A 19,729-nucleotide genomic window follows, 5' to 3' on the forward strand; every position below is an offset into this window, starting at 1 on the left:
TTGAAATCTGGAACTCAGCGACATTGCCAGAGAACTTAGTGCATTGTTGGTTATTTTATTTGGGCTAAAATGGCACACAGATTAAGATCCTAACTTTCTGCTAGAATACCAGGATGACTGTACTTTATACTTTGCAACCTGATTTGAGGGTTTGGTACATTGATTCATAAACTAATAAAACCAGAAGTATCCAAAATGGGCCACCTGGAAATTATCTGCCTTTATGCGTGCTTTTTTTTTTTAACTGTGCTTTTAAATATTCTGGGGGTCTTTTTGTTTTAATTATAGTTCTTCAGATATGGAGATTCTCTCACAAATGATTTCAGTGTATCTATCTTGAACATATCACACACTGCGTGAGGGTATGAAGAGTCTGTCATTACTCAGCATATTCCATTATTATGGGCAAAGAGTCCTTAGCTTACCTATATGATGTGAGTTACACATTGGTCAGAATCGCCTACATGAATCCTAATGTAATTATGAGTCTGCATATGCACACTGCACAGTACATGAAAAGACTTCATCCAAGAGTTTTTATGGTAAATGGCAAAAGTATGACTTTAAGTCTTAATCCTAGTGCATCACACTTGACTTGAATTTGAAAAAAGTTGTATTAGTGTTGCAAAGATGAAGGCTAACTTCACTTACAACAAAGACTCAGTACAAGACATTTGGACAAGCCTTAGTTAACTTGAATTCAGACAGATTTATCATTGTGTCTTAGAGATATTTTAGTTGCCATCACACTCCCCACCAATATAAGTCTTGTTTTATTTGAAAAATTTTTCTTGCAAATGAGCCACTTCACAAAATTAGAAGTCAGTTTTTAAAATTAAATTTTCTGAGATTCTAATCAGTAGATATCTCATACTTTGGATATGTTAAAATCTCAGCAATAAGGAAGCAGACTGCCTTATTTTCAGACATCTTAACACACTTCCTGTGGATATGTCTACACATTTGGCTTCATCCCTGAGAATAGCATGAATCAATCAATGTTAGCATAGACATTTATCTCAGTTATACATGTCTCTCCTTTTGTCTTCTGGATCTTAGGCACCAGTGCAGAATGAGGTCATACACACTTTTTCAGGATCTACTTTGCATTTAGAGAGGCTCTTATTTTGCAAGATAATGCACATATACGAAGATTTGGTTCAATGGTAACCTCTCTGGGTAAACTTTCTGGGACTGTTCTGAATTATGATTCTTATTTTTGATCGTTCATCCCTAAGATTTTTGTGGTGCAGCCTTTGCTGATGTGTAGACAAACATCTGGCCCTTGACTCTCTGGCTGCTCCTCTAACATGGAATGTTCTCCTATTCTGGGCTTCCCCATGCCATTGCCCCTACCTGCAGCAGCAATATCCATGAGAACCCATGACTTGCTCTTCTGCCTCATTCAGCTTTCTGCTCAAACGTCATCTTTCCAGAAAGGTTTTCCTTGATCAACCCGTCTAAAATAGCCTACACATTCCCAAGTCAGTATCTAGCCCTTTGCCTGCTTCAGTTGACCTTCTAGCACTTGTTTTCACTAGATCCCACACTATAATTATTGCTGTATTTATGTATTGTCTCTCTCCTTTACTAGAATGTAAGTTCCATAGAGGAAGATGCTTTGTCTGTTGTCTTCACTATTTTATCCCATGATTTAGAGGAGTGCATGGCATGCAAAGGGCACTAATTACTACTTGTGATTAAATAGATTTTCCCAGGACCCTGACCTTTTATATCTCAATTAATTTCTCTGTTGAGGGAGAATATTGTACTTCATGGTCTTTAGGCCAGAATATATTTATTTGCAATGATTATCATAGATACATAGATTATGTTAGGAGAGAATTACTGGTATTTATTCGTACACACCAAAATTTATTGGAACCTAATGCCTTTTCCCTCATTAACAATGAATGAAAATTTTAGGGGTGCTCACTCTGTTAAGCGTCTGCCTCTTTTTTTTTTATTTCTTTTTTAATGTGTAGTTATTTTTTAGAGACAGAATGCCAGAGGGGGAGGGTCAGAGAGAGAGGAAGATATAGAATCTGAAGCAGGCTCCAGTTTCTGAGCTCAGCACAGAGCCCGATACAGGGCTCGAACCTGCAGACAATGAGATCATGACCTGAGCTGAAGTCGGACACTTAACTGATTGAGCTGCCCGGGAGCCCCAAAGGTGTCTGACTCTTGATTTGGGCTCGGGTCATAAGCTCATGGTTTGTGAGTTTGAGCCCTGCATCAGTCTCTTCATTGACAGCTGCAGAGGCTGCTTAGGAGTCTCTGTCTCTCTCTCTGCCCCTCCGTACTCTCTCTCTCTCTCTCTTTCTCAAAATAAATAAATAAACTTAAAATTTTTTAATTAAAAAATAAATGAAAGTATTGAACTCATGTATAACACTGGTGTATACCTTTTGGACTGATAAACTGTTAAAACTACTGGCTTGGCTCAGTAGTAGTTACCATATATATTAATGATGTGACATTTCACACAAAGTATCTTTAAGGAGTATTTACTAAATTAATTTAGACTTTTTATTTCACACTGAAAGCTCTAATAAATATATGCTAAAATATATTTTATCTCTAGTCTTGTTTTTCCTAGGGGAACGTAAATTCAGTCATCTTGAAATGTTAGTCCTTTTAAAATTAAATCTATAACAGGGGCACCTGGGTGGCTCAGTCGGTTAAGCATCTGACTTTGGCTCAGGTCATGATCTCACGGTTCGTGGGTTCCTGCCCCACGTTAGGCTCTGTGCTGACAGCTCAGAGCCTGGAGCCTGCTTCAGATTCTGTATCTCCCTCTCTCTCTCTGCCCCTTCCCCACACAGGTTCTATCTCTCTCCGTCTCTCAAAACTAAATAAACATTAAAAAATTTTTTTTTTAATTAAATCTATAACATAAAATAGGGAAAAAGTGGATTGCTGCGTTGCCGATTCAAAATTTTGAAGTCATTTTCACTTATTGCAGATTAATTTTACTATAATGTTGAATTCAAAAAAATAATAAAAGCATTTTAGTGAAAATAGTGCTTTATTCTTAGATGGAATGTTAAAATCACATGATGATATATTTTATTTTCCATTATAAATAAAATATTTAAAAGGGGCATAACTTTCAGTGGTTTAGGCCAGTTATATTTCTCATCAGCCTTGATGTTGGTAAACATTGTGACAATGACATGTAAGACAGAAGTTGGGCTCCAGGCCCTTTTGATCTTTCATTTCCTTAAAATGATTTTAATTGATCTGATAAACTATTGATGATATTAGCCAATTTAGAAATTTCCAGAAACAGCCTTGAAAACAACAGCAACAGCAAGAGCTAAGTGATCAGAGACCTGGGCCGTGTTGCCACTCTAAACCCATGGGTCTTGCGTGGTCACGTGCTTTTCCTGACATGGTGCTCATGGAGGCATTTTCAGTGTGCATTTCAGCACTGAAAGAAAGTGCTGTTCTCCACAACACAGTTGCAGGAAGAGACCCAAAAACAAAGACTGTATTCCAGGCCATTCAATAAAACTATTGCAGGGGCTGAATAAAATTCTGAGGTCATGATTTTTACACGTGAACGTGCAGCTCACTACTCACCGTTAATTTTGGAGGGTGTTTACCTTGTCAGTTTGCCTATAATCCCTCCCCACATTCACCACAGTGCATGTTCTGTCACTTCTGTAGTTCAGTAAAGTATTAAACTCTATTTCAAATGAGACTTTCATTCCATTCATTTCTGATTTGTTTTGCTCCAAGTATTGTTCTTGCTTCAGTGGAAAAGATTTTTAAGCGGAACCAAAGTCTAGAAGTTTTCTTATAAAAATCCTATCTTATTCCAAAATTGGGATTGATTAATCAAAGGAATAATAATTCTCTATCTCACAAAGAACTCTTAGAGAATTAGAATACAGGATCTTGGCATCATGTTCGGAGGCCTTAACCCTTAGCTATAATGATGGCTATCATTTTTGCTTTTAGCTCTGTTCTCAATTATAGCATTTATATACTTGAGGACATCTTAAGCTGCTTCAGAGTTTCTTGAGAAAAGAAAAGTATTCTGTTTTGAGTTACTCAAAGCAATCAGCGTATTCCCATATTTGGCACATAGTTGGTTCATAATACTAAAATTCAAAAAAAAATACTAAAACATGTTGGCTCATCACAGGTGACAAAAAAAAAAGAAAGAAAATTAGATTAGTGTCTTACGCTCAGTCTCTAAACTACACTGTAGGAATGTTATAATTTCAATTAAACCCACATTTTATTTCCTATTCTGAAACAAAAAAATAATCTCATCATTATTAAATGACAAAATAATTCTGGCATGTATCTCAATCTGTTGGTATTAATTTAAAAATACTGTACTTACTAAATCGTTTACGTATTTCATGCACTAAAAACTTTTACATATTGTTAAAATTTTCAATACAGCACAGCCAACGTTAGAGGATGATATTCTGAACAAATATTCGCTATGGTGCAGATATTTAATAGCAAAAAGTTCTGAGATTGTGAGGCAATTTGCAGAAATCCAATTCTTTCAGATGCAACTCTTTGTACACAAATGAATCTTGTTCTGGACTCGTCCCTTCTGAATTGTTTCACTCTTGGTGACTATTTAAAAGTAGAGGTTTGTCTTGGCCAGGATAACATGTAAAAATGTGTTTAGAATTTATGCAGCAGAGTGATCAATAAATTAAACACAGGTATGTGTAGCAGAGATATCAGTGTCATTTTTCCGACCCACCATCCGACCTAGAAAATTTGGGGCTGGGTCCTTGGAGAAAATGAGAGCCAGACATTTTTCCATAATTAGCTTTAATTCATTGCTGTTCCTAAAACTCTAAGCCTGGTCTAAAGCTAGCCTTGAGTGAGCATACTCTGCTGGGGATGTCCAAACATTTATTGCCTGAAGGCTTAAACCAGGTTCATAACAAACTTAATCCCCAAAGACCCAACCTCGTCTAGACTCATTAGGCTCTAGGGAATTTCAAGAACTCTGACAGGTAGGAATGTACTAACATGACCTTAAAATATCTGCTCTGGCAATTATCCATACTCAGGTTTTTTAAAAGAAAATGATGCTTCTCGTTTGTAGTTCAACTTGCAATACCCCTGTTGACAAGTAGAGATTATTCAAGTTGGGCGTAAAAGAGTAAAGAAAGATGAAAATACACTGCGAATGCAAAGTATTTTAAATAAATATTTTAATTCTATTGTTGGCATTTACAAGTAGAAAGCATACAGTATGTTACAAATATCAAAATGTGAAAAATATGAACGTTACATAAGTAACAAATGTAAAAAAAGTATTTTCTTACCTTCCCTGAAAGTAAGAAAACTTTTCAGCATAGGAAAATATCAGTATCAAAAACACAGCTTAGGTGTAAAAAAAAGTTTTTACACTGTATTAAAAAATGATCTACAAAATGACAGAAAGAAAGAAGAGTTGAAATTTGACTTTATATAAATTATAAAAACTGGGTACTTGGGGTAAACTTCAAATGGCTGAAAAGTCCAATCATAGGCTTTCTTTAGGTCGATTCTTTAAAATTTTAAAAGCATAGAACATTTTTCAATAAATAACTTCTAAAAGTGTCTCTGAGAAGCGCTGCTGAGAACATCATTCCACGGTAGGAAGGGAGCAGTGTTCTAAGGATAATAAGCAGTCATTTTGTTCCTATTGGAAGCCTGATGAAAGTCAGATGAGCATAATTGTTCACAAAGAGAGAGAGAGAGAGAGAGCAAGAGAGAGAGAGAGATTCGGAAGTTTTAACACAATTTTGTAAGAAACTTCTAAAGTGCTGAACAAAATGACTTCATTTTAGTACCCACTGTCATGTAAAACCTACTCAAATATCAGACATTTCTGAGCAACATCAAATATAGAATCTACAGCTCTGGAAAGTGTTAATACTTAGTCTTTCATTCAAGAAGAGGAAGGCTCTTTCTACACTTTACAAGGATTGGTTAAACCCCAAGGATCTTGCAATGCAAAACATAAGGATGATAACACAATGGAAACAATACACATACCCCACTGTGAAAGCACAAATTCATTTCTGCAATGGCAACGGTATTCATTTCAAAAATCACAAATCAAACATTGGTAAATAAGAAAAAAACTTTCCGAACGCTGCATGCCACATGACTAGTTACAAAATACGATGCATGCAGGAAAATAAATTCAACCAAGCATATTTAAATTAAAGACTTGTTTGGAGTCTGTTTCAGCAGCATTGTGGTTATTATTTTTTAAAGTTTCCCTCCAACACCAGTCCATACTGGCCTCTTTCGCAAATGGAATACCCCTTCGTCGGCAACCTTATAACGGTTTGAGTGTTCCTTGTTTTTCTGTTTTTCCAATGCCAGTACATAAAGTTCACACATACTGCTCTGCTTCCCCATCTTTGGGGACGGGCTTAGCTGTCCCATTCTTGCCTTCTTCGTTTGCTGCTGCTTTTTCTGGGAGAGATGCCAAATCTTTAAAAACATCTACATAATGGCCAAAGCCAGGGCCCCAGTTCAAAAGGTTGTCCCAGTTGAAATTCCCTGCTTGCTGCCCAAGTTTCAAGGGCAGTGTGTTGTCAGCAACCCCTGGTGCTGCTGCCTGTGTGCCCCCAGGTCCTCCCTCAGCCCTTCGGCCATGGTATCTTCTAGGCTTCAGTCTGGCTCCATAATTATCTTCGTCATCTGCATCAGATTCATTGACTTGAGATAATTTGGGCATCCTGGAAGTATATACCATTGGCTTTTCCCTGTCATACTCCATCTCTGAGCAAGTGAAAGACTCATGTGAGTCACTATCAGAAGAAGATTCTGGAGCTGGAATGCCATCTGCTGGGTTCCTTGTTCTGGACAATGGCCTTCTGCAATCCTCTTCTGAAGAAGACCTTCCGTGATCTGCACTGCAGATACTTGGGTTTCTAGGGCGAGGGGTGTTTAGCCTCTCCACCTCTTCAATCGAGAGTCCTACCGGAGGGGAAGATTCCAAAGGAATCTGCCCAATTGGCTGCTTTAAGCGACTCCCTGGTCTAGAACCGTGAGAGGTCATGGCCTGAGGACTCTTACTTCTCCTTCCCAGCCTTGTGGCATAGTTGAAAATGCCAGGTTGGCAGGTATCAGCATGCATTTCCAAAGTATTTCCATCTCTTATAGGAAGGTGCAATTCCCTGGCGGGACTGTTCCTGTAGAAAGTAGAGGACTTTGAGAAAGGGGCTGGGCTGTGTCGAGACAGGGGGTTGGGGGTTGGGCAAGCTGAATGGCTCAGGGAGCTGGTTCTCAAACCCTGACCGTATGAAGGTTGGTAAGTCAAACTGCTTGCTCCTAAGGGCATGGGGGATTGCCTCGCAAAGCCTAGGGGACTATGCCTCTGGATAGAAAATTTAGGTGTGTGGCTGCGGAACTGCTTGTAGTGTTGGATGATGTCTGCGTCTGAAGGGGCGATGCTGCTGGCGTTGTCAATGTCGTAATGCTCTATCTCTTGCTCCGGCGAAGCCAAAGGGGCGCTGGGGATGGTTTCTGAGCTGTGGGGAATATCAGTCTCATCGTAGATGAGGTAGGGGTTTTCCCGCTCAATGATATCTGGCTTAGGGTTCCCCTCGGGCTGCTTCCTCACAGTCATATCGTCCCCGTAGGGGGGGATATTGTCTGGGTCATCAAAAGCAACGTTCTCGCTTCCCTTCTTCTTCTTCTCCTTCGGTTTCTTCTCCTCTTTAGGGTCTTTTGTCTTCTTCCCCCTGCACTGGTTACACAGAATCAGGCTCAGGACCAGGAGGGCCAGGACTGTCGCACAGCTGCCCACGATGGCAGGCACAGCCCACAGAGGCAAGGAGATCTCTTCGGGAGCCTGACTCAGAACACAGACATGCCCTCCAGGGCTTCCAGCTTTGCACACTCTCCCCTGAGGACAGAGGACCCCAAGACAAGCCACCACCGTCTCACAGGTTCTCCCTGTGTGGGACTCTGGGCAACTACATGTGAAGCCAGAGTGCAGGCCCGGCTCGCAGCTGCCCCCATTCTGGCATGGGTGGGAGGCACAGTCTCCAGGGGGAACGCACTTGTAGGCATACCACTGATTAATGCACAGTAAGTCGCCCCAGCAGGGGTTGCTGGCACAGATGTTCGGGCCACGACAGCCAATCTTCACCGAGGGGTCCGTCTTAGAGATGGAGGCCAAGCTATGCTTCCCACTGAAAGGAAGACTTTCTCCACCATACAGCATAGAGGCAATGCAGCCATCAAAACCTGTAGGGGGCAGAAGGAGCAGTAAGGCATTTTAGAGAAAATGCTGCATTTAAAACACTGCACCATTGAACTATGGTAAAAAGAAGCCTCCCAATCACATCACAAGAGCTAAGAAACCACAGTCTCAGAGCCATCAGCCAGTCCAAAGTCAATAACTCTGTGTGTCTTACGACATAACTTAGTAAGATATATAAGATTTCCATGACAAAAGTATGAAGAGAATTGCTCAGATACTGCTCTTTCTGAAAATTTATAAATGACTCAGACAGGCTAGATTTTCTTTTACTCCCTCTTTTATTAATTTGATTATCTATTTGTCTTATTTTTATAGTATATATATATCAAGAATTGCATACATAGAAATACAATGTATTTAAAAAACTTATAAAGAACAAAAAAATAAGTTAATAGCTTTTTTCTCAATTTTTTAAAATTAAAAAATATTTTTAAAGGGAAAGAAAGACAGTGCAAGCAGAGGAGGGGCAGAGGCAGAGAGAGAGAGAGAGAGAGAGAATCCCAAATAGGCTCCATGCCCAATGCAGAGCCTGACATGGAGCTCGATCCCATGACCCTGAGATCATGACCTGAGCCAAAATCAAGAGTCAGTTGTTTAACCCACTGAGCTGCCCAGGTGCCCCTAGGCTAATAGTTGTAATCATTAGATCATGCATTCTCAATGGAGGTGATACTGCTCCCAAGGAGTTGAACATAAGTTCTTGAAGAGCAAAGGGAAAATCTTAGGTATTACAATGGTTTGCAGTCATCTAGAGGGCGGCTATAGAGTATAACTGTGGCTTGAACGCTTCATGAGGTGGGACAGACAGAGTTAGGAAAACATATCTTAAATGGCTCTTTAGAGGGTAGTAATTATTATTATTTCTTAAGGTTGAGAAACTCTTTGTTGAACTTGAGTGTGTTAATATTGCTAATGCCCCTGTCCCAGAGCCCAAGAATTGATTTTGACACTAACAAAAGAGTATGATCTACTTCGGCTTATTTCTTAAAACATCCAAATGAATTATAGTCCATATTCTAAAATAAGCTAAGTATATAAGAACAACTTGCGACCTGAACTTATACTTTTGTGCCTTAAGTCCATCACCCTCCCCTGCATTTTCCAATTTTCTTCGTATTTGATATATCCTTCCACCTTAGTGACATTTCCATCCCTGATACACTTTTTCCATAAGGTTCTGTAACATCTGCTTTTGTTCCTACTCTACAGATTGTTTTTCTATGACTTAGTCTCTTTCATGTTTCATTTTCCTCTCATCAACCACTGACTCCTAAAGCTGCTCAAGCTAAGGCTCCAGGCTTTCTTTTTAATCTACCCCTTCATGTTAGGTTATCACATCCATGACCAGTACATCAGTTACTTGCTTGACTCTGCTAACTCTTAATATGTATTTCCAGCTGGTGTCCATTCCTGATTATAGCCCATCTATCCAAAAGTCTTTCTCAAAGGTGGTGCAAACGCCAGGTGTCCCAAACCACCATTTTGATATTTCCCATAGACAGGCTTCTCTCTCCACTGCTCTGCAGTTTCCTCTTTCAATGGTGCTGCCCTTTTTCTAGTTGACAGGTCAGAAACCATCTTGAATTTCACCACGATCATCAACAGTTTGATTTACTCTAATTCCTAAAAAAAATTTCTTCCCCATTTACTTCCCTCTAAACTCCTCTGCCACCACACTAGTCAGAACTCACATAATACCTTGCCTAGATCACTGCAGTATCATCCCAGCTAATTTATGCAAGCCCACTCTTGTCTCCACCAATGCATTCTCAATGTTGTAACCTGGAAGATCTTTAATATCGCTACCTGTCTAGTCTTGACACTCCTAACATAAATTTTTTATTGACTTCCCACTGTCCTGAGAGTAAACCCAAAAATGCAACATGGTCTAGGAGGCCCTGCTTCATTCTTCAACTTCCTTCATTACCTGATGACATCAGTCTCCAATGTGCTAATAGGTCAGGTTCTATGATTTTTATCTACTTTTTGTTAAGTTCCTATCAATGTAAATTAATCTTTCATACTCTCCCATCTTCATCTTCACAGTTCATTTTAAGTACCAATAGTCAATTTCCCATGGAAATTTCCCTTTCTCATTTTTTGGAAATCTCTTAGAATTCTATATTCCTTCTTCACATCCTTTTTCATATTTTAAAATAATACATCTAGTTGTATAATGGTTTGATCAATGTTGCCTTCCTTACTTGGCCATGTTTTGTATGAGGAGAGTAGCTATTTATTTAGCCCACCATTGCACTCCCAATGCCAAGTACAGGGCTCAGTAATATCTGCCATGTGAATGGACACATGAATGAATGGATAAATAAATGTTTGATGGACAAGGGAAGAACCATGGGATGAATTATGAACTTGGTAGAACAAATGTAAATGACTAAAATAAAGTAAGTGATGACCAATAGTTTATTATAGACTTTTTTTCATTTGTTTTATTTATTTTTGAGAGAAAGAGAGAGAGAAGGAGAGAGTGAGCATGGGAGGGACAGCGAGAGAGGGAGACACAGAATCTGAATACAGGCTCCAGGCTGTGAGCTGTCAGCATAGAGCCTGACATGGGGCTTGAACCCACAAACTGCGAGATCATGACCTGAGCCGAAGTCGGACACTTAACCGACTGAGCCACCCAGGTGCCCCTATTATAGACTTCTTAAAGATAGTTATGAGAGACTTAGAATAGTCATAATGGATATTATCCGAAGTCCAACTACTTTTATAGGAATAATTTTACCTTTCCTTTGCTCAACGCAAGCATTTTTTACCTGTGTGGGAATCTCGATGAGCTTGATTGGGTGGAATTCCTCCAAGAGATATAGTGAGTACATCGAGGCCACCAAAATCCTGTGTAGGGTGGATGATATCTCTGTTATATATGCTGTCGATGGACAGTACTGTGGCTGTTCCATTTTTTCCGATTAGAAAAGTATGCCAGTGGCCATCTGCAACATAAACCTCAGGAATATTTCTTTCCACTTTCCCAGCAATTCCTGCATCTGATGTAAAATGTACTTTGCCATTTTTAATCTGTAAAATGTATTAAAATAATGCACAATTAAGCTATGATGTGCTTGAGTAAAAATAGAATAGAAATGAAATGAAACTTACAATATTGATCAACTGAAAGCTAACAGGCTAGCTGAAAAGTCTGGCTATATCAGAGCATACTTACCCATACTTCCTCTACAAATTTAGGTAACATATACCTTCATATTTAATAGTTTTAATAGTTTTCAAGTTGTTATTATATTTATACCTAATTTTTTAAGATGCCTAAAATTATTTTCTGGAACACAGCTGAGATAATAATGGAGTGAAAACCCATTTCAAGATAAGTAAAATATACCCTTTTGTAATTACTTATAATTTAATCACAACGACAAGTATAGAGAATCAATCAGTTTAGTAAATGGTCCACAGTGATCGAAAAATGTTAAAACTACTTGCAAAAAAAGAAGCATCAATGCTTAGGCAAAAATGAAACATAGTTGGAAAAATAGACAAAAAGAAATTCTTCTATATGTTATCTAATATGCACTGGAATTTTAGAAGAAAACATGCCTATTGTTTATATCATTTATTCAGATGAAAATTATGAGTGAATTCTTAATAATGAGGTGTCTGGGAAAGTCTTCACTTTGACTGCCTTTTACAATTTATCTAAGGGATATTTGGTTTCTCTGACTTTGCCCAGTAGAACATTGGGTAACAGAATGCTCCTACTCCAGTTTCCAGCTACCAAGTTTCCAGTATTCTGAGGAGACACGTTAGAAAATGAAATAATTTATGAGGCAACATGAACATTTGGTTCAGAGAGCATAATCCCATCATGCTGCCAGACAGAGCTGGTGCCTGGGCTGGGGGATGAAGTGGCACTGTGTATCAAATGACAGGAATGAATGGATGGATCAGTGATTTTGTCACTCGGATCAGATGCTATTTCTACATGCAACAAACACATCTGGTAGAACTAAAAGTCAGTTCATTTTTACTCTGTGGAAAATATGCCTAACACATTTACATACGTTACTCATACTGTAAGATTTTATTTAAAGAGTCTCTCTAGATGGTAATATAATTCAGTACCAAATTCAGATGGGAAAAGAAAAGAGACTTGTGGTTAAATGACAATAACATTTCATCAAGTGAGCAATGTCTCATGAAACACACGTTGAAAATAGCAGCCCGTCATTGGTGATACCTAGAGTCCCTTTGGAAAGAAGCCGTGAGAAGAGCCCTCTCCCGGCACTGTGTTTCCCTCCTACCTGATCAAACCCTGGCATCCTTCTATTTGACCAAATCTGATGAGAGTCTTTAGAATACACCATAGAGTAGGGTGAACAAGAACCTAAGTGCCCATTGTAACATTCCTGATGTTCTGCTTCTCCCCACTGATCCTCTACTCAGCTCTTGCATCCTTCCTAACTTCAAAACATCATGCTCACTTTTTATGTCCATTTTTGCTTGGTTTTATTTATCCATAGATTTATGTATTTATTTATTTATTTATTTTTGATCTAGACCTCCGAATCCCTCATCCCAACTCTGTACAATACATCTAGCCCCACTTAAAAATAAACACAGACAACAACAACAACAAAGAAACCCTACACATCAAGAAAACAGGATTGATTTGGAACAGAAATAAGAGTCCGTAATCTTACATTATTACAGAACTCTAAATATGGAGATACACAAAATGCCATAAAAGAAGGGAGGTTGGCAGAACACTTTAAATATACCATCAGCACAGTTAGACATGAGTATGCTTCCTTCTGTTTTTCAATCTAATATTCTCTCTACCTAATGCCTTTTTTATCTGAACAGATTCTATCTATTCTACATATTCTCCTCTCTTCACATTGCTATTGCTACTCACTCTTGACACTCCCCCTCATTTACTCAACTCTCTTTTCTATGTTCAAAATGATCATCTTGATTCCTTTGTGTGTGTGTGTGTGAGAGAGAAGAAAGATGGATTGATGCAGAGAATGAAGAACAAAAGAAAGAAAAGAAGAAATAAAGGAAGGAAGGAAGGAAGGAAGGAAGGAAGGAAGGAAGAAAGAAACTGTCAGAAAGAAACTGTCAGAAAGTGAGCCAAAAGAAAGAAGGAAAAAATCCAGCGCCCTTACTCACCGATAAACTAAATGAAAAGTAACAGTTCCTTCTGACTAGCTTCCTAGCCTGTGCAAGTAGATCGTATTCCTGTCATCCGAATAATTTCCCTGCTTACTTACAATAGCCATTCTCTTTCCGTCTATTTTGTTCTCTTTATTCACTGGTTTTTTAATCTACTTACTTTACCTGCCAACCCCCTTAATCTCTGAAAAGCTGCTTTTCAAAATATTCATAGAAAAGAAATGTGCATTTTGGTCTGCATTAGTCATTATTTTTATTCATTAGCATTTACTTTTCCTTCAGGAAAAAAATCTCTTTCTAAGTGCTTGCTACCAATGTAAGAATATCTGGAGAAGTTGAATGCTGCCGTCCTGTTGGAAATGCAAGATTTTATGGTGACAAAAATGGATCCTGACATTCAGCTTCTTCCTTAAGGAAAAAAAAAAAATATTCTCTCTCTGATTTCTTCAACCACATTGTATTTTGTATCTCTTGGCTTAAAGAGATAATGTACAGAAATATTTCATATGTCATTTAAATGGCACGAGGACTTGGAAGCAGCTTAACAGATAATGCACAGACCTCAATGTCAAAGCCTCTCAACGCATACAAAAAGTGTTTCTTGTAGGCTGTGAAGCTTTACTTCTTTCTGTACTTCCACTTTCTTTGGTTCTGATACACTTTCCAATACAAATTATAAACACCAAATAAAATCATAATATAATGACATAGATGCTTTGTTTTGCAGTAGCTTTATTAATTTTGAACTGGGCTCCTTGGTTGAATATGGAGGTAAACTTATAACCTGAAGATGTTCTTTTGTACTAGATTAGAGCGGAGTTGTTCAACTTCGGCACTATTGACATTTTGGACTAGATTCCTTCTTTGTTTTGGGGTGCTGCGTTGTGCAATGTAGGATATTTAGTGACATATCTGATCTCTACTTACTAGATGCTGGTAGCACCCCCTCCCCATTGTGACAATAAAAAATGCCTCCAGACATTGTCAAATGTCTCCTGGGGGGAAGAGAGGGTAAAATCATCCACAGTTGGGAATGACTGGACTGTGAGGACTAAGATTTTTAAAAATATTTTTTGTACTACTTCCTAAAGATATGTGCATGCAGCATAACAACCAGAGTTGACTTGGATGGAGAGAAATTTTAAGAATAAAAAGGCTGAAGTTCAGAGGTGAATGTCAGTTTTATTTTTAAATATTATATGTGAGTTAAATGGAGTAATTCTCTATGCATATTGCTTTTTTTCTTCATGAACTAAGCTTTTAGTAATGTTCAAAATATTAATTTATAGGTGAAGAGAATACAGGATGTCTGAGTTTATTTTCTTCAGAATTTACCAAAATTCATGTAAAAATTATGAGTGGAATTATAATATCAAAATGATATTAATCAAAATCAGTCAAAAGAAACTGATGATTTAAAAGGTGAAGTCTTATTTGTGGGAAAGAAAGCAGACTAATATAATAGTCTTAGAATTAAGAAGCTAAATCTGAAGGAAAATGCATATCCTGGGAAATTATTCACTGGGTTAGCATCTCATTTATAGTTTAAAATATTATGTAAAAGCCTAATGATAAATCAATACATTGTTCTCATAAAACAGAATGTTTAAAAACAATGTTTTTAGAAATTTTTTGGGGTAGTCAGGGGGAATTTAACTTGCAATAATTCCAAAGATACTTAATTTCACAGGGTTTACCTAGATAGTTAATTGACTATATGCTCCAGAATAAAGCCAGATAACTTAAAAATGTTTTTTTTTCTTATTCTTGTCCCCACCAATTAATGTAAACATATCAGTGTTTGGAATGATTTCTGGAGCTTTTTTTTTTTTTTTTTTTCACTTCAAAAGCACATTATCTTTTTGTCTTACTTTGTTTAAAAGTAGAGAAAGAAAAGCAATATAAATTTTTATTTGACAAAATAGATTGCAACAAATTCTTTCTATGCTGGCCTACCTAGCAGTGGTCTTTACTCTAAACCAAGACAAAAGTGTTTAGAAAGCAAACCATTCAGATCTTTGTTACTCTGGCCAATGCCTGGGGAATAGTTAAGATAGATGATATTGGAATAGTGCCCAGTATTAGTCGGAACTCTAATGGGTTGTAAAGAAAAGGACAGAAATTATGGGCGAAGTGATTTAAATCATGACACAGCAGGCGGTCTAATCAAATGAAGTCACCATTAGCTTTTATCTTACCTTCACAGTAGTGTAATTGCTGCTTTCTTGGATATGGATTAAAATGCCATTCTCGCTTCTTGTTCTGAATTTTATTTCCAGACTGTTCACACCAAAAGGCTCCAACATGGCACCTCGTATGCTCTGTCTTAACAAATATTCCCGCTTCTCATTCTGACTCATGTGGTAATCCAAGCGCCCTTTGCCTTCTAATGATAACGCAGTGTCAGGAGTAATAGCTGAAAGGCAACGAAGAAAGGGAAAAATGAATGCATCCATTTGGCTTCTGAAGAAGTTTTTATAAGTGACAAAAATTATAAAGAAGGACAATAAAATATCAGGTTTTGGGAATCCATATTCCCCAATCCTCCTCTTGGGAAAAAAAAAAAAAATTCCATTTGTGAATTACTGTATAAGGTAATTTCAAATGCTTAAATCAAAATCAGAATCAATCATTTGGGTAATATTCAATAAAATATTTGGTATAGCAGGGGCGCCTGAGTGGCTCAGTTGGTTAAGGGTCCGACTTTGGCTCAGGTCATGATCTCATAGTTCGTGACTATGAGCCCCGCCACCGGCTCTGGGCTGACAGCTCAGAACCTGGAGCCCACTTCAGATTCTGTGTCTCCCTCTGTCTGCCTCTCTGCTGCTTTCACTCTATCTCTCTCATTGTCTCAAAAATAAATAAACATTAAAAAAATTTAAAAAAATATTTGGTATAGCATATAAATCATGAATACTTATAGAGATACCACCTGTTAAAAACATGGAGTTGCAAATGTGTTTATAATAAGTGTTACTTTATTTCCAAAATTTATAAATGTGTTCAGAGTTGAATGATTTGTAGTCATAAGTCTCTAGCATGTTAGAAATTTGGACAAAGAAGTGAACAAATATTTAATTTGTATTAATTTTATTATTAGCAATCATCATATAATCATGTTGAATTTAATTTATCATTATGTGTAACTGTACTGTATAATTATAATTTATCATAATTTGGTAAAATGTTCACACTACTGAACTTTAGAAGTTTGTTATCATAACAGTTAATATAGCTAAAGAAAAGACATAAAGCAAATGAGCTCAAAAGGGTTTCAGCACTGAATAGTATACTTTATAGAGCTAAATTTTATAGTATGTGCATTATATCTCAATTTTAAAAAAAGAACCTCAGACATCTCTCAAGCCGATGACTCATTTCATGTTCCAGGCATAACTGGATTCCTACTTATAAATACTCATTACTTAATGAAAAAACTATCTGACAACATACTTTTTTGTTGTTTTGATGTTATCCTAATTCAATATGATTATATCTTCTGCTAGTAAGATCTTTTTGACTACAGTATACCCTTAACGTGATCATGAATTTATATTCATTCTTATAATATAATTAGGACTCCTTGGGAAGTGGTCAAATAACTGCAATGATTTGAGTATTAACCATATACTTGAAAATAAGGCAAATTTTATAGAAGAAACTCCATTAGGGTTAGTTAGTGGGATGTACAGCTTGAAATTAGAGAATGCTGTGTTCTAATGATGGCTTGAACGCCTCTAACGTCTTATTAAAAAACAGTAGTAGGGTTTAAAAAACAAATAATCATACAAAGATTTAAAAAGTAAGACTCAAAACCAATTCTAATAATTGTAAATTAAAATGCAAGTATCACCCTTAATTGTAATAGATTATACTGCCATTGTATGATGGTTTGAACTCAGTGTTTGGTCATTTATTATTTACATTTTTCTACCACATACAAAATATTTACTGGAGAAATATTCCTTAAAGGCAGATAATATTAGACCCAAACCTGAATATAGTCCTTGGCCTTGTATTTGTATAGCATTCCTATAAATTAGCTTTGCTAAATTCATAAATTCATAAAATGGAAATTAACAACTTAGTAAATAATTCTGAATGAATATCACTCTTCCTCAGGTTAAAAAAATAAATGTAAAATGTCACTATAGTTTCTAATTGTTACCCATTTATTATTTTCAACATTTAGAATGAAAAAATTTCTTTGAATATAATTACATATTTAAGTGCATATATTTATACTTTTCATGATTACTATAATTTCCAGTGGAAGAGAAAACAGCTTGCATACATTTTTCACAGTATTTCCCAGTTAGTCCTTCTTTGCAATGACACTGCTGCCATGACCAGTAATCCGTACATGTGCCACCATGTTGGCAGGGGCTGTGAGTACAAGCACCTTCTAGTCTGGGACATCTAAAATGAAATAATAATAAAGACTCATAAGGCACAAAATAAAGTGTGGGGGATTTGTTAAAACTAGATATAAGCTTTTATTAACTTGCTTAGTTTCATGCACTCACTTCTTGGAAACTCAAGTTACGACTATATTTGGGGCATCTAGTCAAACTAGGAGCTGTAACACAGGGCTTGCCTCATTCAAAAAGGAGAAAGTTAAACCAAATAACATCTTACACAATACAGAAAAAGAGGTGATAATTTATTATTTTAATTAATTCTTATTTGAGTAGGACATCTTTGGTTAATGTAATCTAAGGCCCCCATATTTATTTGCTTATACATCTCCTCCAGACAATTCATCAACTGATGTCTATTAAATGTCTACCATATGCCAATTACAAGCATACTATTCTAAGCATGGGGGCAAAGTGTTGAAAAATCCACATGTCGTGGAGTATTTATTTTCCCTTGTGTAGGAGGCAGTCAAAAAGCAAAACAAAACAAAACAAAAATTAGGTAAATATGTAATATGTTAGGATAAAGAAAGTTCTTTGGAAAATTAAGATAGACAAAGGGTATCGAGAGATTTTTTTTTAGGATGGAGGGTAGATTCATCAGTGAAGGAAGGACATATTTTTGTAAAGACCTAAACAAATTGAGAGAATGAAGAATATTTGGTAGAAGATCACTCCAGACAGAGGAAACAGCAAGTAAGAAAGTTAAATTGTACCTAATATGTTTGAGGAACACCGAGGGGCCCAGTATGGTTGGAGCAGAGTGAACAAGAAAAAGAAGCATATGTAAATACAGTGAGAAAGTGGAGAAAGAGGCTAGATCATGAAGGCCTTGTAAGTCAGGCTTAGGACGAACATCTGTTTTTAAATGTCATTCTGGTTGTTGGTAGATTGGATGTGAAGTATGTCAGAAAGAGAAGAATCAAAGGTAAGTCTAAAAGTTTTGGCTGAACAGTTTTGGCTGATTGACTTATTATTTAAGACAGAGAGAACTGTGGAAGAAATAGATTTAGAAGGTTTCGGGAAAGAAGGCCACGAATTCAGTTTTAAACTTAAGTGTGAGATATTTGTTAGAAAGACACATAGGATATTGGGTAGTCCGCTGGATAGAAGGGTCTAAAGTGCAGAAGAAAGGCCAAGTTGAAGATAACCATTTAAGAGTCACCAGTTTTAAAGTTAGTACTTAAAACCAAGGGCTATAAAACATGATTTAAAGAATGAATATATATACAAAAGAGAAGGGGTCAACCAGATGAGAAAAGGAAAACCAGGATTGTACCATATGCTGATAGAGGTATTTTTAGGGAGAGGAAGAAATGAACATTGGAATTCAAAGAAGATGAGAACTGACCATTGATTTTAGCAACACAAAGGTTATTGATCACTTTGACAAAGAACAATTTTTCAAAAAGAGAGAGGATGGTAATTAGAGAGTAAAATGGGATTAATAAAGTTTTTACAAAAAATAAAATGGGAGAAATAGCAGCATGGATTTAAATGAGGAAAGACATGCCAAGGAGACAGCTGGACTATTGTTTTTAGAACATTGCAGGGGACTGAGCCTTTTACATAAAAAGGGGTTGGTCTTTATGGGAATAGGAGCAGTTCGTTCATAGTAATAGGATGCAATGTAGACCATGGGATGCACACGTGCATGGGCAAATGTGGAGGAATAAGCTTTTGGAAGTTTTCTTTTGATTGCTTCCATTTTCCGAGCAAGGTAGGAAGCAAAGTCATTAGCTGGGAAAGATGGTACAGGAGTGATATTTGGGGTATGTGAAAAGGGGAGGCTGGAAAGTAATTGAGAAAAGTGAGCAAATGATTAAACTGGGGAATAGAATATGTTGCCACGCAAAATCATGGCCGCATTAGAGATTAGTAATCACGAAATTGAAGACAATGAACTCCT

The 19,729-nt window shown here is 37.0% G+C and overlaps 1 protein-coding gene across 2 annotated transcripts in view; it reads right to left on the reverse strand.

Annotated features, from left to right (window-relative positions):
* Positions 1-5,178: 5,178 nt before the first annotated feature.
* Positions 5,179-19,729, reverse strand: part of FAT4 (FAT atypical cadherin 4) — a 175,318-nt gene continuing 160,767 nt past the window's right edge. For both annotated transcript variants that reach the window (XM_040474420.1, XM_040474426.1), the window contains 4 exons: positions 17,697-17,821; positions 15,601-15,818; positions 11,029-11,290; positions 5,179-8,235 (listed from right to left, as the gene is read on the reverse strand). In XM_040474420.1, the coding sequence (XP_040330354.1) occupies positions 6,371-8,235; positions 11,029-11,290; positions 15,601-15,818; positions 17,697-17,821 (2,470 nt within the window). In that variant the 3' untranslated portion in view covers positions 5,179-6,370. The remainder of the gene's footprint in view (positions 8,236-11,028; positions 11,291-15,600; positions 15,819-17,696; positions 17,822-19,729) is intronic.

The sequence above is a fragment of the Herpailurus yagouaroundi genome, unplaced genomic scaffold (genome assembly GCF_014898765.1).
Source record: "Herpailurus yagouaroundi ecotype Mexico unplaced genomic scaffold, PumYag 28, whole genome shotgun sequence".
Lineage (NCBI taxonomy): Eukaryota > Metazoa > Chordata > Mammalia > Carnivora > Felidae > Herpailurus > Herpailurus yagouaroundi.